Source organism: Cydia amplana, chromosome 3 (assembly GCF_948474715.1).
Source record: "Cydia amplana chromosome 3, ilCydAmpl1.1, whole genome shotgun sequence".
Lineage (NCBI taxonomy): Eukaryota > Metazoa > Arthropoda > Insecta > Lepidoptera > Tortricidae > Cydia > Cydia amplana.
In genome coordinates this window covers 6,227,572-6,253,628 of record NC_086071.1, presented here as the reverse complement: position 1 = coordinate 6,253,628, position 26,057 = coordinate 6,227,572, and the positions used below count along the sequence as shown (strand labels likewise).

General features: G+C 36.6%; 3 protein-coding genes across 3 annotated transcripts; 1 reads left to right on the top strand and 2 right to left on the bottom strand.

The window, feature by feature from the left end:
- Positions 1-3,261: 3,261 nt before the first annotated feature.
- Positions 3,262-12,128, bottom strand: LOC134662424 (uncharacterized oxidoreductase YrbE-like). The gene is made up of 7 exons (XM_063518639.1): positions 11,959-12,128; positions 11,202-11,291; positions 9,679-9,930; positions 8,366-8,673; positions 7,824-8,063; positions 7,360-7,515; positions 3,262-3,454 (listed from the first exon to the last, which is right to left on the bottom strand). Exons 2-7 carry the CDS (start codon positions 11,279-11,281, stop codon positions 3,315-3,317), a joined length of 1,176 nt encoding a protein of 391 aa, XP_063374709.1. The 5' UTR covers positions 11,282-11,291; positions 11,959-12,128; the 3' UTR covers positions 3,262-3,314.
- An 8,854-nt stretch (positions 12,129-20,982) lies between these two features.
- On the top strand, positions 20,983-22,795 carry LOC134662448 (ER membrane protein complex subunit 10). The gene is made up of 5 exons (XM_063518677.1): positions 20,983-21,103; positions 21,434-21,601; positions 21,744-22,015; positions 22,348-22,444; positions 22,674-22,795. The coding sequence occupies exons 1-5, from the start codon at positions 21,053-21,055 to the stop codon at positions 22,755-22,757; spliced, it is 672 nt and encodes a 223-aa protein (XP_063374747.1). The 5' UTR covers positions 20,983-21,052; the 3' UTR covers positions 22,758-22,795.
- A 1,265-nt stretch (positions 22,796-24,060) lies between these two features.
- LOC134662422 (DEAD-box helicase Dbp80) lies at positions 24,061-25,884 on the bottom strand. Its single transcript, XM_063518638.1, has 2 exons — positions 25,650-25,884; positions 24,061-25,498 (listed from the first exon to the last, which is right to left on the bottom strand). Exon 2 carries the CDS (start codon positions 25,489-25,491, stop codon positions 24,091-24,093), a length of 1,401 nt encoding a protein of 466 aa, XP_063374708.1. The 5' UTR covers positions 25,492-25,498; positions 25,650-25,884; the 3' UTR covers positions 24,061-24,090.
- Between the last annotated feature and the right edge of the window lie 173 nt (positions 25,885-26,057).

The window sequence follows — 26,057 nt, the reverse complement described above, 5'->3', positions numbered from 1 at the left end:
TATTTTACATTATTGGCACTACGTCAGCTGCTCTGTCAATTACGGCTCGACTCGCTCGCTCGACGATAGTTCGGAACATGAAATTATTGTTTTATAACGTGAAGCTGTTTTTCGGGACAATTTTCACTTGGTCGGGAATCGGGAACACATGCTAAAAATCGGGAGAATCCCGCCAAATCCCGACCATCTGGCAACCCTATCTTGAGGGTAACGGCACGACTATTCAGCCTGGCAACATCGAGTTTCTTGAAGCCTAGGAACACCACTACAAGGATCAGAATTCAAATTGCGGTTTAATAATTATCCAAACGACACAGTTCTAGAGATCCTTTTGTAGTATGAGTTATTGTATTTCCAAACAATGAATAACTTTAGTTTCGTACATACCACCCACGTAGCTTTTTGTTTGATTAATAAACAAATAATTGTATGTCGTTCGTTCATCCTTAAACCTCACTTGGGTGCAGTTACGGGGCTTAAATTTCCAGTACAGTACCTACTTACACTGTCTGCGTAAGTGTGCACATAGGTGGGCTAAAGATATATTTATGTACGCTGATATTACAGGGGAAGGAATTTCAATAAAGACAAGATGATTTTAGTCATTTGTCTAAATGCGGCTGTGGTAGAGGAGATATATGTTACTAAACCCGATTACCTTCTTGGGCTTCCCTTGTGTTCAAAGCGTTTACTGGAGCGGAATGCTTCAGGAGGTAGGAGCAAGTATTCATGTTTAATTTCACCCCGTAAGAGGACCCGTAAAACCTTTTATCTGGACCCGAATTCCTCAAGAAGAATTATTTCTCCTCGTATGCGTCTTTAGGCAGGGTTATAAAAATTAATTGCAGACATTGTTCTTAAAGCTAATAAGAATTTAACTTCGAAATGATCCAATGTAGCTTTTATGTACTTAGTTTATTCTTCGCAAAGTATATCTATGTGCCTACTTATGTACGAGTACAATACCAACTGTAATGTAACCCTTGGTTTGGTACATATATGTAACTTAAATTTGTATACTATTTATTAAGGTGAGGTTGGAGCCGGTATGTCGTGTATTACATTCGATTGTATAACAAGCAAACTTTATTTAATCGAATCCGCCCTACATAGATAAGTCACTAATATCTGGGCGACCGAGCTTTGCTCGGAAAACATATAAAAACTCAAAAATGCCCGAAAACCCCCATATAGCAAATTGCATCGAAATCGTTAGAGCCGTTTTCGAGATCCCCGATATAAATATATATAGATATATATATATATATCTGGGTGACCGAGCTTCGCTCGGAAAACATAAAAAAACTCGAAAATGCGCGTTTTCCCAGAGATAAGACCTAGCTAGATCGATTTTTCGCCCCCAAAAACCCCCATACAGCAAATTTCATCGAAATCGTTAGAGAGATCCTCGAAATATATATATATATATATATATATAAACAAGAATTGTTCGTTTAAAGGTATTAGATAGATATATATATATATATAATATATACAAGAATTGCTCATTTAAAGGTATAAGATACTTAATATCTGGTAGACCGAGCTTTGCTCGGATAACATTTAAAAACTCAAAAATGAATAATATATAAATAAATAAATATACAAGAATTGCTCGTTTAAAGTTATAAGATAGTTTCAGTTCCAAAGTACCTACACCAAACCTACACGTACTTATTTTAGTGACATTAATGCCTACATTGACTAAGTTCATTCGATATAAAATCGAAACAAACATTTTAAGTCGGCCTTGGCGCACCACGCCTGAAACAATTCGTTACACGGATTGCGCTCAAAACACAACTTACTTATAGATGTAGTGCATAATCCTTTAGGTATTTTCACGGAAACGCACGAACGTGTTATGCTTTTTCAGTCGGTCTCAGTACTTTTTGACTGACTAGTCAAAAAGTACTGAGGTTGACTGAAGTAGTATGAGAAATACGAATTTCCGAGAAAGTACGATGGCAAAGGATCTATATATCTAAATCCCTAAAGTCTTTTCTCCTATCGATGCGTTCCTTAATATTGTTTGTCATAATGATCAGTTGTCCTAACACTAAAAACCCTAATTTTGGTTATCCTTATATTGATTACTTATCCTAATGTTATTATGCATATTTTCTTTTTTGCGAGGGTCGCGGTTGAACCCTAACCTAACCCACTTTTGTGGCAGCAAGTTCTAAAACCTAACCATTTTTCAGAACCTTACATTATGGAAAAGTATCGTTATGACAATTGATCGTTATGGCATGTGCCCATTAGGACAAACCAGTTAGGGCAAGTGACTTTAGGACAAACGTTGTTAGGGATTCAGAATGACACCCGATGACAAAGGATTATGCACTACATCTATACGAGTGGATAAGCTACACTAAGTTTGGTATATGTATTGTTTCAAAGAATTCCTAGTAGGTATCTAACAAGGTGATGGATGGATGGATAATTGGATATCCTTCGCACTAGCCATCACTAAAGCCAATTCCAATCCAAGTATCACTTTCTAACTCTTACTTTAATTAGAATTTTCCAAAATCCAATTTGGTTTGCAAACAAAAAGATGTATTGATGTTAGTATATCTAAGTCAAATTATTTTTCGCATTTGACAGTTAATGGTTAATGTAGAAGGAACTGTATTCTCTTTGCATTATGCGGTGCGTTTGACAATTCAGTTTGTTTGACGTCTGACAAAACATAGGGTCATTGTGCTAGTTTCCGTCCATGCTCTAGTTTTCGTCCACATGAGAGATTAGCAAATAACATATTTGATATTTAATTTGTTACTTGCCAAATACATTTTTTATGTAGATAGATATATTGTCTCGACGTTAAGGATTGCATTAAGTCCAAATTTATGCAGCAATGCAGATTTATATTCAATTTCGTCAAGTGGACGAAAACTAGAGCTGGACGAAAACTAACGCACCTACCCTATGCCGCCATGATGCCGCCATAAAGCGCCATCAAGTGTCCTGTCAAACTCGAAGCAATTTTTTTTTTCTTAGACTTTACAGGTTTACACACCTTATACAATCAATTAATCTTTGTTCTTAATATCCACGGTACGGTAAACATTAAAGCTACGTGTAAAAATTGTTGTAAGTATATTTTTATTAATTAAACATCGGCATTATTCATAAACGTCTGCTAAGTTAATCAGCTGATGAGCGTCGTTTGTCCCTCTGTATGGCATAACGACAGATAGGTATAAACGACGATCATCAACTGATTAAGTTAGCAGCTGTTTATGAATAACGCCATAAAAGTTTTGCAAATTATTTACAAGAGAAGTCCAAGATCGGGAAGAGCTGGTCTAAGAGTACTGGGCGGGGATTCCATCCTTGCTCCAGTCCAGGTCCACGGCCTTGCCGGTGCGGGCGGCCTGCTCCGTCGCCGTCGCTATCTTGCTGACGGCTAGTGTCTGCCAGCTGGTGACTTCCATTGGCACTTTGTCTGCAATTACAAGATATTTTAGAATCATCCTGTAAGTGTGTATACACAACACAATACATGGAAAAATATGCATATCTTTTTTTCATTCTGCCTGTATTTAAATTGTGGATTTCCTATAGGATAGGATACATATTACCTACTCAATTCTTTACCATCAGGCAATGTTGCCAGATAATGAAGTAAACACAGCGGGAGTAGACTTTGGAACCGCGGATTTCGGACAAATAACCGAAAAAAGCGAGGATTAAATGGTAAACTAGCCTTAACTAACTGATAATCTATATATATAAATGCAAGTGTCCTGACTGACTGACTGACTGACTGACTGACTGACTGATTCATCAACGCAGAGCCGAAACTACAAAAGATAGAAAGTTGAAATTTGCACACTAGGTTGCATTTATAAAGTGTACAAGAGATAAGAAGCGATTTTGAAAAATTCAACCCCTAAGGGGGTTAAAAAGGGGATGAAAGGTTGTATGGGGAACAAGTTTTATTTTAAGCTAAGAATTTGAAACTTTGTAAAAATGTATTATATTAAAAAACAAGAAAACTAATTTCAGCGTTTTTGAAAATTCATCCCCCAAGGTGGTGAAAAAGGGGTTAAAAGTTTGTATGGTGATCAAATATTTTTGTGAGTGTGGGACTTGAAACTTTGCATATGGGGATATTATTATAAGACAGGAAAAGTAATTTCAGCGTTTTTGAAAATTCATCCCCTAACAGGGTTAAAAAGGGGTTGAAAGTTTGAATCCATTACAAATGCTTTGAAACTTCTTAGATAGGCATAATAGCCGATTACAAAAAAAAAGTAATTGCAACATTTTTGGAAATTCAACCCCTAAGGGGGTTAAAAAGGGGATGAAAGTTCGTCTTGGGTTGCATATTTTATTTTGATCTAGGAACTTGAAACTTTGCAAAAAGGTATTAAATTAAAATACAAGAAAACTAATTTCATCGTTTTTGAAAATTGATCCCCCAAGGTGGTGAAAAAGGGGTTGAAAGTTTGTATGGAGATCAAATATTTTTGTGAGTGTGGGACTTGAAACTTTGTATATGGGGATATTATTATAAGACAGGAAAAGTAATTTCAGCGTTTTTGAAAATTCATCCCCTAACAGAGTTAAAAAGGGGTTGAAAGTTTGAATCCATTACAAATGCTTTGAAACTTCTTAGAAAGGCATAATAGCCGATTACAAAAAAAAGTAATTGCAACGTTTTTGGAACTCAACCCCTAAGGGGGTTAAAAAGGGGATGAAAGTTCGTCTTGGGGTGCAAATTTTATTTTGATCTAGGAACTTGAAACTTTGCAAAAAGGTGTTAAATTAAAATACAAGAAAACTAATTTCAGCGTTTTTGAAAATTCATCCCCTAAGGTGGTGAAAAAGGGGTTGAAAGTTTGTATGGATATCAAATATTTTTTCGAGCGCGGGACTTGAGTCTTTGTATTTGGGGATATTATTAGAAGACAGGAAAAGTAATTTCAGCGTTTTGTAAAATTCATCCCCTAACAGGGTTAAAAAAGGGTTGAAAATTCGTATAGGGTTCAAATTTTATTTTAAGCTAAGAACTTGAAACTTCGTAAAAAGATATATTTTTAATATGCAAGAAAACTAATTTCAGCGTTTTTGAAAATTCATCCCCTAAGGTGGTGAAAAAGGGGTTGAAAGTTTGTATGGATATCAAATATTTTTTCGAGCGCGGGACTTGAATCTTTGCATTTGGGGATATTATTAGAAGACAAGAGTAATTTCAGCGTTTTGTAAAATTCATCCCCTAATAGGGTTAAAAAGGGGTTGAAAGTTCGTATAGGGTTCAAATTTTATTTTAAGCTAGGAACTTGTAACTTTGTAAAAAGTTATTAAATTAAAATACAAGAAAACTAATTTCAGCGTTTTTGAAAATTCATCCCCTAAGGTGGTGAAAAAGGGGTTGAAAGTTTGTATGGATATCAAATATTTTTTCGAGCGCGGGACTTGAGTCTTTGTATTTGGGGATATTATTAGAAGACAGGAAAAGTAATTTCAGCGTTTTGTAAAATTTATCCCCTAACAGGGTTAAAAAGGGGTTGAAAATTTGTACGGGTTTCAAATTTTATTTTAAGCTAGGAACTTACAACTTCGTAAAAAGGTATTAAATTAAAATACAAGAAAACGAATTTCAGCGTGTTTGAAAATTCATCCTGTAAGGTGGTGAAAAAGGGGTTGAAAGTTTGTATTGATATCAAACATTTTTTCGAGCGCGGGACTTGAATCTTTGGATTTGGGGATATTATTAGAAGACAGGAAAAGTAATTTCAGCGTTTTGTAAAATTCATCCCCTAATAGGGTTTAAAAGGGGTTGAAGTTCGTATAGCGTTCAAATTTTATTTTAAGCTAGAAACTTGAAACTTTGTTAAAAGTTATTAAATTAAAATACAAGAAAACTAATTTCAGCGTTTTTGAAAATTCATCCTGTAAGGTGGTGAAAAAGGGGTTGAAAGTTTGTATTGATATCAAACATTTTTTCGAGCGCGGGACTTGAATCTTTGGATTTGGGGATATTATTAGAAGACAGGAAAAGTAATTTTAGCGTTTTGTAAAATTCATCCCCTAACAGGGTTAAAAAGGGGTTGAAAGTTTGTACGGGTTTCAAATTTTATTTTAAGCTAGGAACTTGAAACTTCGTAAAAAGGTATTAAATTAAAACTGCAAAAAATTTATTTCAGCGTTTTTGAAAATTCATATCTCAAGGTGGTGAAAAAGGGGTTGAAAGTTTGTATGGAGATCAGATATTTTTGTGAGTGCGGGGCTTGAATTTTTGTACAGAGGCATTTATTAGAATACAAGAAAAGTAATTTCAGCGTTTTTAAAAGTACATTCCTTAAAAGGGTTAAAAGGGGGTTGAAAGTTTTTATGGGGTTCAAATTTTATTTTAAGCTAGGAACTCGAGACTTCTTAAAAGGGTATTTTATTAAAAGAGAAGAAAACTTATTTCAGCGTTTTTGAAAATTCATCTCTCAAAGTGGTGAAAAAGGGTAAAAAGTTTGTATGGAGATCAAACATTTTTGTGAGTCTTTGTAAAATGGCATTTTATTAAAATACGAGAAAAGTAAATTCAGCGTTTTTAAAATTCATCTCTTAAAGGGTCGAAAGGGTGTTGAAAGTTTGTAAAGTTGCAAACAAACTTGAAACTTCGTAAAAAGGTATTTCATCAAAAGAGAAGAAAACTAATTTCAGAGTTTTTGATAATTCATCCCCATGGTGGTGAAAAAGGGGTTGAAGATTTGTATAGAGGTCAAACATTCATTTGAGTGCGGGACTTTAATCGTTGTAAACTTTGTATATAGGCATATTATTAAAATACAAGAAAAGTAATTTCAGCGTTTGTAAAAATTCATCCCCTAAAATGGTTAAAAAGGGGTTGAAAGTTTGTATAGGGTTCAAATTTTATTTAAAGCTAGGAACTTCAAACTTCGTAAATAGGTAGTTAAGTAGTAGGTTTTATTAAATAGAGGACATGAAAATCTTCTGGTTGAGAGGGATTATATCGAGAACAATTTTATTCAGTTAGGGGCTTGAAGCTTCGTAGGTTGTGAAAGACAAGTATCATGCGTTGTAATATTAATAATTAACAAATGATTAACCGTCTTACTGCGATCTTTTGCTGCATAATGTTCTAAGCTAATGTAGAATATATAACCACCAATATACAAATCCACGCGTACGAAGTCGCGGGCAACAGCTAGTTACATATATGTTTTAACTATAGCTAGGTATAAAGCTGATTGAAGACGATATCCAACCGCTAGCGCGGGGTAATTCATACCACTGCTTGCATTGTATGGATATTCGGTAACGCCAGGTACTAGCCCCAAATATTTTATCACAGATGGCTCTAAGAATTATCTAATACAAAAATCTTACATTGAATCACATCGAGGAAGTGCTCCAGCTCATTCTGGTAGGCGCGCTTGTAGCGGGAGGGGAAGGAGTAGAAGATGGGGCTCTGTTGGATGCCCTCGTGGCCGATGTACGCCTCGACGGCGGCGATGGGCCTCTCGTTTTCAACCTTAATCATTCCTGTAAACAAATGTTTCCATAAGGAGAAGAAAAGTTACATGCCAGAAAACTCAGTTTTTTTTTTTAATTAATTTTAATCGTATTGTTATCGTTAAAATTACAAATAAAAGAGCTTCATGTCTGTTTTCATATTTCAAGACCAACTATATATGTAATCTTTTATTTTTATAACCCAATAAAAGGCGCAGGTACTTAACGCCACTATAATCATCTACAGGGGTACAGGGCCAAAGTGGCCAAACAATTACATGTTTGGTGCTTGCTAGCGCCTAGGCGCAGGTTTATGAAAACGCGTATGAAATATTCACCCTTGTTTCCGAAAGCCTCGAGCCTCTGGTCGTAGCCATAGGCGGAGAAGCGGCTGTTGTCGCCGATGGCCACGGCACCCGACGGGAAGGACAGCAGGAAGGCGACGTTGTCGAAGTCGTCGATGGCCTTGATCTCGGGGACGAGGGCGGTGGCGTGCGCCTGCACGCGCGTCGGCAGCTCGCCGAGCACCCAGCACGTCACGTCAATGTCGTGCACCAGGCAGTCGTGGAAGATACCACCTGACGGGTTACAGGGCGTTATAGCGAGTTGGAAATGTAGTTACACGGAAAATTGACAAACTGGTACAACTAGCTGTCTTTAGTCAAGGTTAACTATCACAGGAGTAATAAATCAGGCACATGACAGTAAAATATCGTAATCATGAATGTAGACGTCATAGGTAAAGTGGGATCATATTATATCAAAGGAGGATGAGGGCACTATAAATGAAAAACTGCATTAAAAAACAAATATTAAACGGAATATTTAAACTGGTGACATGTTTAAATGTACGTAAGTCCTTTTTGGTAATGGAAAGTACCTGAAGTCTTGAGGTAGTCAATAGAGGGCAGAGGGGAATCTCTGGCGGTGACCTTCAGAATCTGAACGTGGCCAACCTCTCCCTTCCTAACTCTGTCCCTCAAGGCCCTGTATGACTCGTCGAAGCGACGGTTGAAGGCGGCGAACAGAGCTTTGCCCTTGATTTTAGCGGCTTCGTAGCACTTCTTAGTGTCTTCGATGTTCTCAGCAATTGGCTTTTCACAGTACACATCCTTATCGTTGGCGATGGAGTTGACTACGATGTCATGGTGGGTAAAGGTTGGGGAAGCGATGAAGACAACGTTGACACTGTAAATATTATTACACTTATATAGATACCTAAATAATAAGCGTCCAGGCGTAAATAGTAAACAAATTACTTTTATGATAATGGCGGGTTGATAACGTAAACCATGTAGGTACATTAAAAATAATGTATGTATTATCTGAATTTATTGCTTCAGACGAGCGCGGCTAAGTCAGTAAGTAGTAATAGGTAAATAAATAATTAAGACGATAATTTTTAAATTAAGTATGACTTTTTAAAATACAATTCAGTATTCATCAGATTTTCGATGAATCAGCCTAATTATACAAATCAATTAAATTATAGAAATAAGTTTATTTAGTCTTAGTATTTTATTGACAGTTTAAGAAATTTAAGAGTTGATAGTAACCGTAATGAGTTTTTCTACTCCAGCACTTAAATGTGTCAATTAAATGACTGACAGTGATATCTAAAGCAATGTCATTTGAATGATTTGTCTATAGGCTCATAAGATGACTGCTAGCAGTCATCTTATGAGTATAATACAACTGCTTTATTTTTTTTAAAGATACAAGTTCCGATCATCTTGATTGAAAGAGGTATGTTTTCATTTACAATAATAACTCTTTTTTTTTTGTATAATAACTCAATTTTTTTTAAATAATAACTCTTTTTTTTAATAATAAGATAAGATAAAGATAAAGATAAGATAAAAGATAGTTTATTCAAGTAGGCATAATTACAATGCGCTTATGAACGTCAAATAAAGCTAGGTAGACCGGCTCCAACCCTAATAACTCTTTGCTGCAGCTGTCATAGAAAAAGTAATGTATGCAACAGCTCATAATTGGTTCTTAAAATTCTCGGGTCTTTTTTTACAAAACTCGACTACGTCTCGTTTTGTAACTTCGACCCTTGAATTTTAAGAACCCTTATTATATCACTGTTGCATAAACTACTATAAGAGTACTGAAATTTGGAAACTTTAACTTTAAATATTGGAAATAAGAGATTAATAACGAAGAGGAAGAGGAAAAGTATCTTACGCCTTATCTTTGTAGACACGGTCAGCCTCCTTGGAGGTGATGAATTGCACATCGTCGCTGAGGCCCCAGTAGGCCCTGAGCTCGGCAAACCTCTCCTTGCGGTCGTCGACGATGTACTTGACGATGACTCGGGGGTTCCTGATGATGCTGGCCAGATGGATGGAACCAGCGCGGCCGAGACCGAAGATGGCGCCGACCACTTGGGTGACCTTCTTCTTGGTACTTGCGTCAGCAGTCACCGTTTCGACATACCTGTAAAATATGGGAGATTCAGTTTATTGATTTATGTAGTAACAACTGGAGTTTAAAATTAACATAAATATTCGGTCTCTGATGTAGTCTAGACGGTAGGTAATGGCCATGTCGGCGAAGCTGGTCCTGGATTCAAATCCCCTTAATAAAATATCTAGTTTAGGAGTAATTTTATAGTACCTAGTCAAAGTTGAATTATTATTATTTTTTTTCAAGACACCAAAACGAAAAACCGTCATGTACTAAGATCGGACTAATAATAGTTAATTCCAACTCTAAAGCAAGGAGAATAAGATTTTTATACGTTCGGTCTTTGTCATTAAAAATTAACTTTTCACACTTTCACGTTCGTAATACACGATGTCATGACTGATACCTACGACTGAGCGGTTACTACAAACAACAATGTGGCGAGAAAGGGTAGGGTGAAATGGCGTCACACATCAAATTGCATCACTGTATAGCTAGTGATGTGTATTTTGGTAGCAATTTGATCATACGATCTTACCCTCCATCCGATCTCACCTTACGTAACGGTGATGAAAAATATTTTGACTCAAATACGTATAGGGTCATTGCGCTAGTTTCCGTCCATGCTCTAGTTTTCGTCCACTTGTCAGATTAGCAGGAAAGGTGTAAGGAGAAGAACTTTGGTGGCAAAGGTTGACCCTTTAACCGCCAGAGTCTGACATATAAGACATTACATATCCAGCTCATTTCGCCACAGTCTGATAAATAAGACAAAGATCTGATTTGGTTTTTACAGCACATTTATAACTCCCGTAACTATGCCAACCTTACTCTGCGTGGTACAATTACTGTCGGTGGCGACACGAGCACGCTCGATCAAAAATTGCTGGCGGTTAAAAGGTTAACAATTCAGTTACCACAATTAAGTACTTAAATTAAAAACTTAAAAACCTCCTACGTTATATGCCATTATATCCATTTTATGCCAAAAATGCCTTACATAATTTTGACAAAGAGCTGATACTCTTCAAATTGTTGGAACGATTTCTATCAAGCATTGCAAAGAACCACCGCAAGGAAACTCGCTTTCACGTAAAAAAACCGCATCTAATTGGTCCATCCGTTAGAGAGCTACGATGCCACAGACAGACAGACATTGGCGTCAAACATATAAAACCCCTCTTTTTGCGTCGGGGGTTAAAAACATTATGGCGAAGTACAGCGCCAGCTGTCAGACTAGGGATTTTTTCATTTTCAGTAGTTAATATATAGTGCAGTAGTACTTAGAAGCTATCACTTACTCGGTATGCAAGAAGTCTTCAGCCGGGTATGAAGGTTTGAAGGTGTAAGGGGAAGGACCAGCAAACTTTTTGGTGGCCATTTTGAATTTTCTGAAAGTAAAATAAATCATGTTAAAACTATGTTCAAGTTGTCGATATCTAATTGAATTATCCCAAAATGCATTTAGAGTTTATTTATATGGATATTTTTTTATGAAACGATATAAAAACTGTATTATATAAAATACTGCTGCAATTGCATTATAAGTACCTATACTTCATGTCTTTAGCATTAGAAAGAACTCCCAGGAATTTAATCAAGCAAGCATAAGGATTTCAATGTGGCACTTTAATGCAGTAATTTAAGAAGTTTTGAACAATTAAATTATAGGTTAACTCAAATAACATTTTTATTTTACCAATGATAGTTGGATGCCCAAAAACGGAGGCAATGAAATTAAAATAATTTATTATCCGATTCCAATTGTAAATACTTTATGTGTGTACATGTTTAGCCAGTAACTCATAGTTATATTTAATAAATATGCAAAATAGAACTTAGTTATTTGTGCACAATACATATAGGGAATATTAGTTAGAATTGGGCAAATTAATCACGATGATTTCCAATCATCTCTTAACACAGGTAATGATTTACTTAAGAAAGGTACCAATTACTATATTTTACTACACTGTAAACTACTGTGGATTGAATAAATAATTTTTAATTAATTTAATAAATATAATTTGAAATTAAGAGCAAATGCGTGCTACTTACCCGTTCCGTCACCCGCCGAATCAGAGTGTAAGTCCAACATATCGACGGCCTTATAAGTAGCTGAACGATGCGATAACTACCTACTCAGAGTCATCAGCTGATATCAGAGGTCGTTTATGGTACTATTACATTTGTTTTTCTCACTCATTAACCTCCGGTTTGCGTTTAGGTACAGTTATAATAGGTACCCATTCTATAATTATAAGAGCCGAGAAACAATCTGTAATAATAAGTTTATCAACCTAGAGGTACCTAAAAAATACTCTTGGAGGCTTTGTAAAATCGTTGTCATATATCAGTAGGTACCAACTGTACCAAAGCATTAAATCTCAATCTGTGATCAAAGACTAAAAAATAAATTTAGCTGAACAAGGAATCTTATGGATCTGCCTCTCCCTGCAAAGTACCTAAACAGGTACCTATACCTATACGTACCCAAGGTTAGTGTGCAAAATACGGATTACTGTTTATGGTCATAATACTAATCGCGATAATACTTATTTTATTATGTAACAACAAAGTGTGTATCGTAATCAAAATACCTATAGTCATGAAATAAAACCATTTTATCGCGTAAGTACCTATAATGAATTTATAATAGGTACATTTATAGGTACATCATGATGTTTCGAACCCAAGTTTTATATGCCTGTTTTGCATGTAAAGCAATCTAAAGCCAGCCATAAACTTAAATTTTTAATTTAATTTTGCACATTGCAATTTCGACGGAGGGTAATATAGGCTCTGACCACGCTAACTTTGCACAAACTAGGCAGTAAGAATACACCCTATACATCCAAAATTGAACAGAAAAAAAAACAGTAAAAGGACAAATAAATAACTTATGAACTAAATACAAGTAATAGGGATGATGACACATGTTGAATTTTATAACAAAATCTAGTAAAATAGATATCAAACGAGCAGTTTATCACAATAATGTGGATATTAAAATAAAATATTGAAAAATTACAAAAATACAGGACCTGAAAGTTTCAAAATTTAAGTTTTTTTTAACTTCCAAAAACGATAAAAGTAAGGGTACCATTCGATTCCTTACATTTCATCCAAAAAAATATTGTATAGCAACTATATACATAAACGCAATATTTCACCGACAAAAACGCAATTTTCTTGTTTTGTCCATACTACAAGATGGGCGATGACGTCACGGCCCCTGGCCGTTTTGTATAGGGCGTTTCGCGAGTGAAGTGCGACTATCGGCCTTTGACTACAATTTCTGACTTTTGTGTTACTTTAATATGCAATGGGTCCTATATAGACATTTGATCCTAAAAACAAACCCGCTCGATTGATACCGTAAATGAAAATTAGTCATGTTGCCTATTGTCGTGGTTTGACTATATATTCCTCAATCTCCCGTTGACCATGAACGCCGTAAAGGATTTGTTACTTCGGGATGCATTTTAAATGCATTTTAATTAGTTTAAATAATTTTGTTCCATAATAACTATCAGTAAGCAAAGACAATATTACCTAGGTACATAGAGCAGCTAAATACTTAAGAGCCAACAGGAGCTGAGATTTAAATATTTTAGGTAAATATACCCGTCTCGCTAACGGAAGCGGCTCCTAAAACTAGTGCGATAAGGACAAGGCGAAAAATCCTGCGTAAAAATCTCAAAAATCGAGGTTTCGTACTCGACTGTTTCCTCCTCCAAAACTTAACCAATCGTAACCAAATTTGGAAATCTAAATGATTATGACATTATCTGTGTCGGACCGTTTTGCTTTTTTGGCTAATTGATATAAGTTTTGAATAGCGCGCCTCTCATTGCGGCATAGTCAATTAGGCCATTTTGGCCATTTTTGAAGGGCTCTAGCGCCTTAAAAAACAAAAATATCAAAAAAAGCAAAACGGTCCGACACAGATATTGACAATATTAATCTGTGTTGAAAAAATCATTGCTCTAGCTTCAAAACCCACGGAGGAAACAGTCGAGTACGTTTGTATGGAGAAATGACCACTCCTGTTGGCTCTTAAACTAAACTAGCGACCTACACCGGCTCCGCACGGGTTACACAAACCTTAACAAATTATTCTCCTAAACCTTCCTCAAGAATCACTATATTGAGGTGAAAACCGCATGAAGTTTTTGAGTTCATCGCGAACATACATACCTACATAGAAACAGGCGCGGCTGGGGACTTAAATTTGTTTTATAAGGTGTAGGTGATTCATATTTAGGTTGTATTTAGGTACACACATACGTAATTACCTATGTAAGTACTTATACTAAGTAGGTACATACTTGTATATTTTATTTAGCTACATATATTTGTGTTACTTATCAAACTTGTGCAGCTAAGCTCTTAATCGCAACAAGATTATTTATTGTGAACAGTTGTAATTGTTGTTGTTGTAGGTGCGTGCGCTGAGGTGGGGAATTAGCAACTTAGATTGGCGTCAGGAGTTTTTGCGGACCCTCCGGTGAAGTCCAATAAGGTAAACTCGTGCTTCCTCGTGCGATCAATTTGTTAAAGACTAATACCGAAACAATAATATACCTAGGTATACCACAGTCAAACACATGTAGTTTTTGTGGAGGTTTGTCCTTAACAAAAAAGTTGTAACTTTGTGTAATAAATAACAAAAATAAATAAAATAATAAATAATTTGTATGTTGTTTATAATTAACTTTTTTCTAGGTACTCTAGCACTTTTATTTGTCAATAAGATCGAAATCAACTTCATAAGACGCGCGGATTAGGATCCTAACAGCAGTGTTATTAGGGATTTTCATACAATATTAAGTATACAACGGTTGTTTTTTTTTTTTACAAATAGATCTTAAGTCGCAATCAATTTTATTGAACAAAGGGAGTTCATTAATGTTAACCGCTGTGTAAGTATCATGCACAGGCTATTAGTAATTATCTTGTACAGTCAGCTACAGAGAGACGTGACCCCCTATCTGCAAACAATTTTCTATGCAGGGGGGGTCACCTCTCTGTAGAACTGACTATACATTACAAGCATTAGGGAGTAACTTTGCAGCGCTTTCTACGTATTTTTACTTAAGACTGCGTAGATTAAGACTTTTTTGCAATAACTCAAATATGGCTGACAGTGGCGGATTTCCCATAAGGCACAGTAGGCTCGAGCCTAGGGCGGCGAGATATTAGGGGCGGCAAATTGTGGCAAAAAATCGCTGATGATAACAAGAAATAACACAAAATTATTCATATATAGGCAACGAATTCTCAAAAAAAGGTATAGAGAGAAACACAAACACAATGCTTGGAACACAATTTTTGACTTCGTAACTTTGTTTGAACTACTTAGGAGGTGAACATATCAAAAGTCCCCGGCCGTAGCTAATGAGCCGGGGAAAGAGGGAGATTTGAATGTCCCATTTTTCGGTTTTTCGCTTATACTTATCTCGGAAACTATGCGTTCTAACGACTGATCATTGTACAAAATGAAAGCTGATTAAATTTGCTACAAGTTTTATTTAGTACAGTTTTTCGATATCATAAGCATCAGCAATCATTGCCGTAGATAAATTACAGTTAAGTCGATCAGCTGATGCTTTTCAGCCATCTTGGCGCGAACTAAACTGCGAAATCACCGAGAACTTTGCGAGTGTGGAGTCATACGTCAACGTCGCGATATATTCGCTCCGCGAAGTCGAGCCACGATTCACGCGCCATAGTCTGAAGGGGGGCTTGTATAGGGCCCTCCACACTCGTGCACGAAGCCGCGAACGCGAGTGTGGAGTCAATTTCGCAGATCTGCTACACTGTTAAAATCTTTCGGGTTCCTTTCCTCGTGAGCAATGTGAATATTATTGATCTAAATTTAATGCAAAATTATAGACATTCAAGAGCGGCTTTCTCAAAAACTAAACAAGATACCTATCGAAAAACTCGACTGTATAAAACTTGTAGCAAATTTAATCAGCTTTCATTTTGTATAATGATCATGTCACAAGGACGCATAGTTTCTAAGATATTATAAGCGAAAAACCGAAAAATGGGACCTTTAAATCAAACCCCCTACCCCCGCTCAAGGGCTACGGCCGGCGACTTTTGATATTTTCACCTCTAACGAGTCCAAACAAAGTTACTTAGTAAAAAATGTGTCCAAGCATTTCCCTCTATACCTTTTCGTTGCCTAACCTAAATGCAGTCAGTATGATGGGTGCTGATACTGAGAAAGGGGCGGCTACAGGGTCTGAGCCTAGGGCGGCAAAGACTGCAAATCCGCCACTGATGGCTGAACCAATTTGTTCTGTTCTGTTGCCATGCATGATTTATGTATCCAAACCAAATTGCAGCTTTCTAGCACTAATGATGACGGAGCAAAGCCGCGGGCGGACGGACATGGCGAAACTATAAGGGTTCTTAGTTGACTATGGAACCCTAAAAATGCTTGTATTTCGAAAATTGACTTTGTCATAAGTAGTAAGTATAGCCCAAAAAGTCTTGTTGGTTAAGTACATGGATTCTTCTAATTATAGTACCTATGTAGCGGAAATTATTCCTAACTGGCCATTTGTCATTTTTGTTTACACATACCTACCTACCTACAAAAAAAATACGTTACCTACGTTTGAAAGAAACATTTGCACAAATTGCTGCCGATAGATACTTACCTTATTAGCCCCCCCCTACCTTACCCCCTCCTACCTACTTAATCATCGTGTTTATAAAAGTTATAATTGTCTTCAGTCATTTATCGCAAAGTTTATCATTCATTATTTTGTCGCTAAATCTACGAACAAATAACCCCCCCCCCCCCCCCCCATTCTTATGTAATACTCAATTTATCAATAATGGGGTGGTAAAACGAATAGGTATTTATTTCGATTCAAAACAATTTTCACCTCAAGGATCTACTAAATTCCGAGGCCCTATTTGACTCGAGAAAGTGACAGGTGACTTGGATCAATACTAATCATTACAATCACAATTAACCGAACCGAAAATAGCAATTCAAATAATATAATTAAGGAGTTGAAACTAAAATTGAAAAAATAGAAACTCATTTATTTGCAAAATATTAAATTGTCTACGAAATTTAAAAAATATAAATGTCGAATTTTTGTTATAATTATGGACAGACATAAATTTAACTCTACAAGTCTACACTAGATAAACGGAATTTGTCGAGTTGCCCTTAAATCTTTAAACTTATTTAAAATAGGTAGTAAATTGTTATTATGTATAATAATAAGCATATCTAGGAAATGGTACATAATTATCAAGTTATCAATACATAGGTACTTATACAGGCGTTATGTAAGCAAATATACGGTGATAGGTGTTTGCTGATCTTGAAGTTCTTGAACTCTCGCCGATAACATTTATTTAAATTAAGTAACTAACGACTGTAGATATTGTAATACAAAACAACTTGAAGTAATTGTTTAATATTTACTAATAACAATAACATCTACAGGGTGCTTCCTGTAACAGGAGCAATAAATTAAACTAAAGGCTGTACTCCTCAAACTGACCAACATTTGTTCAGCAACTTTTAAAAATTATAATTCTTTAGACTTCCTCTTTTTCATACAAAATAAATATTGCCTTCAATGTACGCTGACATCAGTGTGTTTGACGTTGCTTGTCACGCTTTAAACATAACAAAATTTGCAATACATTGCGTCTTAGAATAAACTTTAAAGTGTAATAAAAATCAAAACGTGAGTTATTTTCAAAAGTTGCTGAACAAATGTTGGTTAGTTTGAGGAGTACAGCCTACAGTTTAATTTATTGCTCCTGTTACAGGAAGCACCCTGTATATGAAGTGTAAGTTTATTCATTGCTATTCATTAAGGTAATATTATTAATGAAATTTTTACTCATTAGTAAATATTTATAGAAAAAATCGTGCTCCCTAGTCAAACAGCTGAAATAGATGGCGCTGTACTGCGCCATATATTTGGTGGTTACTGGATTTCCAAGTTTCCAACGTCAGCTATTGGCTTTAAATTTTCAGCTTCATCTTAAACTGGGAAGTGGGCAAATTTAACTTGCAAGATTTGATTACAGACAGACAACGGGACTGGTGAAAGTAAAAAAAACTTGTTTAAATATAGGCTTCCGTACATTATGCTGTTACTGTCTGTCAAAAAATGTACGGTACAGAATCCAGTTACCAAAAACTATATGGCCCTGTACAGTCAGCAGCAGAGTTGCTAAGCGGGCGAGGTGTTCAAAATTACCTTGACGTGCTCTTATTCTCTTAGCAATAAAGTCGCGTCAAGCTCATTTTGAACACCTCGCCCGCTTAGCAACTATTGCTGCTGACTGTACAAACAGCAACACTCCTGTCTGTACATCGATGGACCTTATAATAAAAGGCATAAGGTCCACCGATGTTCAATTAACAGCGTGGACGATCGGTGGTACAAGGCCTCCTCTTCTGCTGTCAAACACGGAGGCAATTTTTCCTACAATTGCGATCTGCCATCGAAAACTCTTTGTTAATTAGTGATAAAATTGAGACAAATATACGAAGCAAACAAATTTAATGGTTATTATGACGTCAATACGCTTTTATGTGACCAGCAAAAGCCATGATATTGTGGTGGGTTTATCTTATAGGTCAATATGGTCAATTAGTTTACATAAAGTTATCGGGCTGCAGACTAGGTACCTACTGTACGACACAACATCGATTAAACACATTCAGTGCCAGCGCGAGCTACGTGCTACGAGCGTAAAGTGTCATTCAATAGAACTTGCTAACTATGTAAACAAAAGTTACTAGTAAATTGACATTCAGTGTCAATTTTAGTATGGCGGTTTGTTTACATAGTTAGCAAGTTCTATTGAATGACACTTTAGCCGATAACACGGGAAAAACCGTATGTAGCGAAAAGCGCCTACGAACAGTGAACTCCCCTAGCGAGTCGCTGGCAGTTAATGTGTTAAAAGGGACCTTATTGTCGATGGCACTTACGCCATTATTAACGATGCTGCGATATAAATACAATGCCGCGCGACGCTGTACGGCGTAAGCGCCATCGACAATAAGGTCCCTTTTCATAGATAATGACCCAATTTATTTTCTATATGGGACATTTGCGCTCGACTACCTACCTAACCAAAATCCCTCAAAGGGATAAGTTCGCTTTATACAGTCGAGGTTAAAGATATCTTTACAATTGAAAGTTAAAAAAATATTTTATAAATATTTATATAATTAAATAAGTTTAAATAAGTTTACACACAGCATGCCAAATAGTCTATGTGCGAAAAGAGAAGGGTCGTGAAGTTTATGGGGCCCGATACATTCCACAACTCTTCTTTCCTCACAGACTCTACTACCTACATGCTTACAACCAGCTTACACGTAGGTACCTACTAATTATGTACAGTCACCACACAGGATTGTTATGCCATTTAGGGTTCTTGCTATTATAAATTGGAAATTCTATAGCGTAAATATTGAACAACCAATTTAGCTAGGACCCTAAATTCGCAAATTGCGGGCACCTTCCTCTTTTACTCCAATGAAGGCGTAATTAGAGCGACTGAGAAATATTTCCCGCAATTTGCGAACTTCGATTTTTGCGGTTATAGCTCTGTTTTTCTCATAAGCCCCCTCCAAACCATGAGTGTGGAGGGGGCTATAGATGGTAGGATCCTATGATGAGATCCAGATGTGCTATACGCGTGCGTCCGTGAGGGACAAAACATACCTACGCAATGTGAGACTATGATTGGTCGAATTTATTTGTTGCCCACCATAATCCATACTATAGCTGGTCAACCAAATCTTATCAGTAAAAAAAGGCGCGAAATTCAAATTTTCTATGGGACGATATCCCTTTGCGCCTAAATTTTTCAAATTTGACGCCTTTTTCTACTGTCAAGATCTGGTTGACCAAGTATAAATTTACGGTGGGGAATTAAAAAAAAAGTGAGACTGTGGCATGGACAAATGATAATAGCGCTTTCGCAGCTACTCCTACTGAAAGATACATAAGACTATCCCGTTCGGTCATTTCCCCCCACCCCTCATGCCTGATCCAGTTATATATACTATACTTGGTCAACCAGATCTTGACAGTAGAAAAAGGCGGCAAATTTGAAAAATGTAGGCGCGAAGGGATATCGTCCCATAGAAAATTTGAATTTCGCGCCTTTTTTAGGGTTCCGTACCTCAAAAGGAAAAAACGGAACCCTAATAGGACCACTCGTGCGTCTGTCTGTCCGTCCGTCTGTCACAGCCTATTTTCTCCGAAACTACTTGGCCAATTAAGTTAAAATTTGGCACATATATGTAAGTTTGTGACCCAAAGATGAACGTGTAACGTAAATAAATGAATTTTAAATATGGAGGCCATTTTTAGGAGGTAAATGAGAAAATTAAAAAATAAAGTTTTTCAAACTATATCCTGTTACATATCAAATGAAAGAGCTTATTGTAAGGATTTCAAATATATATTTTTTATAATTTTAGGATTAATAGTTTAGCAGTTATTCAAGAAAATAGGCAAAAAATGACCATTCCCGCCTTATCTCGCGGCTCGTCTCGTGCCAGTCGTGGCTCGCGCGAGAGTCTAAATCGCTTTTTAGAAATGTGCAGTCAAGCGTGAGTCGGACCTAATGTACGGAACCCTTGGAACCCTTGGTTTTTACTGACAAGATTTGGTTGACCAGCTATAGATTCACGGTTTTTCTGGACCTACATCTACAGTGAGCACAAAAACGGTAGCCCTCATTGTGTCAAATCATGGATCTAGTATTAAGTATGGATTGGGCATGAGTGGTGGGGAGAACTGACAGAACGGGATAGTCATATGTATCTTTCAGTAGGAGTAGCAGAGAAAGCGCTTTTGTCTTTGTCATAGTCTCACATTTTTAAGTCCCCTCCACACTCGTGCGCGAATCGTGGCGAATTTGATTTTATCTTTTCTAAACGTACCCATGACATTCAAATGACAGATGACAAATTTGACAATTCCAAATTATTGTTCTAAGTGGTTCTAATCTAACCTGTAAAATATTATATTGATTTTCTTTGCAGAGCTTTTACCAAAGGCTTTTTACGTATTGAATACAATTAATTTATAGTAACTTATCTTGACATTCAGGAATTTAAGAGAAAATAACAATGGAAACTACTACAACAATAATATATTTCTTAGGATTACTAAATTTATCCGTAAGTTCTAATTTTTATATTTTTATTTATCTTACAGTCAAAAACACAAAATGCTTTCTTAAATTTAATTAGTGAGCGCTGGTGGCCTAGCGGAAAAACAGCTTTTACAAACAGGAGCTTGGAGGAGGAACGGATTTATTCCAATAATGTTTATTTTCCCCTCTATGTTAAAAAGTCAGTTTCGTGTAAACGAATGCCTCTGATATTTCTTGGGATAAGGCTTGATTTCCTACAACACTGACATTGGTCATGCGAACCTCCCGTCGTCACCACCGTTATCACTCCTGTAGAGTGTAGTGGCACCACATACTTATTATTTTGTCATTACAGGTTTGCATTGATTTTGATGGCTGGCTCAATATAAAAATACAGCACACGTTGAATTGCAAGGGTGAGCAATATTGTTCTCGAGGAAATATTGCTTTGAAAAGTATTCGGTCTGGGACTTCTGTTATTGACCAAATACACTTTAACAAACAACATATTGAAGATCTGCAGGTATAAAACATTTTCGTTTTTTTTCTTAATGATACTGCTGTGTGAAACTGTTGAGATAATAGACACAAAGAAACTCAATATTATTTTAGCAATCATCTTCATTTTGACCCCCTAACCTACACTCCTGGAAATTTAATTTCAGAAATTGGCTGAAGTAGATGGATTCTACTCAATAAAATCATTGGTGACATCTGCTGATAACAAAGAGACAGAATTTCTTTCATCAGTAAAAGCCCAAGCATTTCTGGACAATGGCCTGTCTGATGTGATCAATGCATGGATCCTCCCAAATGGAGCTGTGATTGCTGTTAACTTCCAAGTTGCCAATGGGACCCAGCCAATAGAGCAAGGCAGCCAAAATGAGTACAAATTGAAGTCTAATTTCTACCTTCGACACATAGATCAAGCACCAGTGTATGTATTCTACTTTTCATTTGTTTAATCCAAATTCCGACACATTTAAATTGGAGGATGGGGCATTCATATCTAGCCCTTCAGTGGAACTTGATGCCTAGAAATGGAGCAAAATTTTACCCTGAAGGGCTGAATGGGAGGTGGGATTATAACAAAATTAAAAAAAAAATTAATCAATGCTTTGCACTCCTGTTCAATGTTGAATATCCATTTAGTTCTAGTTATTAATTTTTTACTTTATCCCGTCTTTGTTCCTAGGTACCTACCCAAATTCTTAACTTGAATTTTGGAAAAATGCTTTAATAGTTACACACTTTTTTATTTCATAACAGACCAGACACGGCATCCTACATACAGAAGCTCGAGCGTGAAAGAGAAGCCAGAGAAAAGGGCGAGCTGAAAGACAACAGATCATTTTTAGCTAAATATGTAAGTATGTTCATGTACCCTAGATATTCGCAATTTTGCTAGGGTCTGCGTAATCTCGAGATTTAAAGCCCCGTCTCCATATCGCGCGGCAACTCGCTGGCTCGCGAGCCAATCCGATATCCATTGCGTGCGGCTGCCGCGCGAGCCAATGTTCGATAGCTTGCCGCGCGATATGGAGATGGGGCTTAAAGTAGATAACTAATTATTATACTTACCTATTACTTTCCAGTGGATGTACATTGTGCCTGTCGCCATCTTCGTCATGATCTCGGGAGCCAGCAATCCAGAAGCAGGAGCACCAGCGGCGCGTTAATAACAGTGTTGTAGTATAAATAAATATTTGACACTTTAGACAGTGACTGGTCTATTGTAGTTACATTAATTTTACCAAGTTTTTTTGTTCCCAATAGGCAGGTACAATTAGCTAATCTACTACCCAATTTGACTGGTTTGGAACTAAAACTAGCCTGCATATATTAGTTGTTTAAAACTTTCAACCCCATTTACATTTCTTAGTATAGCTCTCTGATGACTGAAATGGTTTATATATGACACCGTAAGATTGTGAACCCGTTAGTTTATAATCTAACGTAGGTTAGGTTAGATTATAATCACCCTACCGTCAGTTTATAATGTAACTAGCGAGATTATAATATGATGAGTGTTTACAATTTTACGGTGACATATACAATACAGACCGATCAAAGGCAAATTGGGTAGCAAAGTAAAAACAAACATCAGGAGGAAATCACTGGCATTGCCTTAATTAGTCACTCCAAAAATAGAAAGTGTCCAAATTGTAGGAAAAGATTGTCATATTCAGACACCTTAAAAAATCCAACTATTTAATAATTACTAGAAAAAAATAAAGCCATTATTTATAATAAATGTTTTAATATTAGTTACAATCTTATTGACAGTGGAAAGTGGTACTACATAACATAACTTGTATTTAATACAGGAAAAAATATATACCGTCAATATGTGTAGTGTTTAATGAACAAGGAAACAATTAATATAAAAAAGCGGCCAAGTGCGAGTCGGACTCGCTCATGAAGGGTTCCGTATTTAGGCGATTTATGACGTATTAAAAAAAAACTACTTACTAGATCTCGTTCAAACCAATTTTCGGTGGACGTTTACATGGTAATGTACATCATATATTTTTTTTAGTTTTATCATTCTCTTATTTTAGAAGTTACAGGGGGGGGGGACACACATTTTACCACTTTGGAAGTGTCTCTCGCGCAAACTATTCAGTTTAGAAAAAAATGATATTAGAAACCTCAATATCATTTTTGAAGAGCTATCCATAGATACCCCACACGTATGGGTTTGATGAAAAAAATTTTTTTGAGTTTCAGTTCGAAGTATGGGGAACCCCAAAAATTTATTGTTTTTTTTCTATTTTTGTGTGAAAATCTTAATGCGGTTAACAGAATACATTTACTTACCAAGTTTCAACAGTATAGTTCTTATAGTTTCGGAGAAAAGTGGCTGTGACATACGGACGGACAGACAGACGGACAGACGGACAGACGGACAGACAGACAGACAGACATGACGAATCTATAAGGGTTCCGTTTTTTGCCATTTGGCTACGGAACCCTAAAAAGATTATTCTTATCATCACATAACAAGAGGCCTTAGGCTCCAATCTTCTCAATTTCTTCAGCATCTTCAATGTCAAGTAACTGAATCTTTTTGCCAAAATGTTTTTCAATAGCCAAGCAAATTTGCATAGCCAGAGGAGAGTCAATTAAATTGATTGCTATTCCGGCTTTTCCAAATCTTCCTGTGCGCCCAATCCTGTGCAGATATGTTTCACAGTCTGCTCTCTTCTCCACATCCATGGGCATATCAAAGTTAACTACCAAAGTAACCTGCTCCACATCAATGCCTCTAGACAGCACATTAGTTGTGATAAGAACTTTCTCCAGACCAGCTCTGAAGCGGTCAAGGACTGCTATTCTTTGCTCCACAGTCAGCTCCCCAGACAACACTGCCACAGAGTGCCCATCTTTAGACATTTTCTCAGACAACCAACCAGCAGTTTTTCTTGTGTGACAAAATATGATTGCTTGCCCAATAGTAATAACACCATAAATGTTGCAAATAGCCCTATATTTCTCCTCTGGGGTTTTGCATTTTACATAATACTGCTTTATGTTGTCTAAAGATTCTTCCTCCCTCAATAATCTGATAATGATTGGATTGGGCACTATGATCTCTGCAAATTCCATGACAGCAGCATCATATGTAGCAGAGAAGAACATCATTTGACAAGTGGAAGGTAAACACTTGTGGATTCTAATGCATTGGTCTTGGTGCCCCTGCCGGTCAATCATCACATCAGCTTCGTCCAATACAAACACTTTAATTTTACTCAGATCGAACATGCCAAACTTGACACCCCAATCCAACATTTTACCAGGAGTCCCAATAATGATGTGGTCTGTGATCTTGGTGCCCCTTGGCACTTCTTCTCCTCGGACAGCATATTTCAGTTTAATCTCAGGGCAGAACTTTGCCATTTTGGCTGCTACTTCACCTGTCTGGATAGCCAGCTCATATGTTGGGCTGAGACACAAGACTTGAGGATAGTTATGGTTTGTGTCCACTCTACTCAACATTGCCAACACAAATGCTGCAGTCTTTCCTGTTCCTGACTGAGACTGGGCAATCATGTTCTGAGGAGGATCAGCTAAGAGAGTAGGTAGAGCAGTTTCTTGAATTTTTGAAGGTGCATTGAAACCCATAGAATAAACACCTTTAAGCAAATTTGGTTTCAAATGCAGAGCCTCAAAAGTCTTAACAGAGTATAAAGGTGAATTAGGATCTTTTCTTTGCACCTCAATGTCCAACTTGGATTCAACTAGACCCTGCCGGATAATTTTCATCAGCAACGAAGTTTCTGCTGGATTTGCTGCATCACCTGATTCTTCAGATTCTGTAGTTTGATTATGTGGCTCTTGCTTCAATCCTAAACCTGCAACTTTGTTGGAAATCTCCAACTCCTCGGCTTTTTGACCCCACTGATTCGCCATGTTGTACCTGAAAACATTGTTGAAAGAATGTAACAATAATGTAGTACACTAATAAATACAATTTCATAATATTATTCAATACTCTCTTTGCAAACTAGAAATTCAAGTATCTTTTCAATAGCATGGTGTATAGAATAAACCCTTAAACAAGGACTTACCAGCAAAGTTGTTTTGAGATAACAAATAAAAATACAGTTGCAAACCAAAAGCCGCTTAACCTTACGCCTCAACTTTAAATCTTTCAGATTATCAATCGAGTCGAACTTATCCAGACATTATTATAAATTTTTAGCTTTACGACTATGCGAAATCAATTTCAACAAAGTACACGAGAAATAAAATAACAAATTCACGTTTACGAATCTTGATTCGCCGATATTCACGAAAAAAAGTTCTAGTCTAGTTCACAGATTATTAATATGTTGCTCGGTACACAGATAATATCCTCCAAGATAATATAGGATTGGTAGAAATGACTCCCATAATAGTGCCAGCACACGGACGTACTGGACTGTGTCCTTGGTCCGGTCAGCTTATCTCTTTCTCGCTTTCACTTACAGCTGCGT

What these genes read in the sequence shown, in the direction of transcription:
- LOC134662424 (XM_063518639.1), bottom strand. Translation starts at nt 11,281, where the DNA reads ATGGCCACCAAAAAGTTTGCTGGTCCTTCCCCTTACACCTTCAAACCT. An exon ending in GAAGACTTCTTGCATACCGA is followed by an intron (nt 9,931 to 11,201) that starts GTAAGTGATAGC and finishes CATATTTTACAG; the next exon opens with GTATGTCGAAACGGTGACTG. An exon ending in CGTGTCTACAAAGATAAGGC is followed by an intron (nt 8,674 to 9,678) that starts GTAAGATACTTT and finishes TAATATTTACAG; the next exon opens with TGTCAACGTTGTCTTCATCG.
- LOC134662448 (XM_063518677.1), top strand. Translation starts at nt 21,053, where the DNA reads ATGGAAACTACTACAACAATAATATATTTCTTAGGATTACTAAATTTA. An exon ending in TAGGATTACTAAATTTATCC is followed by an intron (nt 21,104 to 21,433) that starts GTAAGTTCTAAT and finishes TTGTCATTACAG; the next exon opens with GTTTGCATTGATTTTGATGG. An exon ending in AACATATTGAAGATCTGCAG is followed by an intron (nt 21,602 to 21,743) that starts GTATAAAACATT and finishes ATTTAATTTCAG; the next exon opens with AAATTGGCTGAAGTAGATGG.
- LOC134662422 (XM_063518638.1), bottom strand. Translation starts at nt 25,491, where the DNA reads ATGGCGAATCAGTGGGGTCAAAAAGCCGAGGAGTTGGAGATTTCCAAC.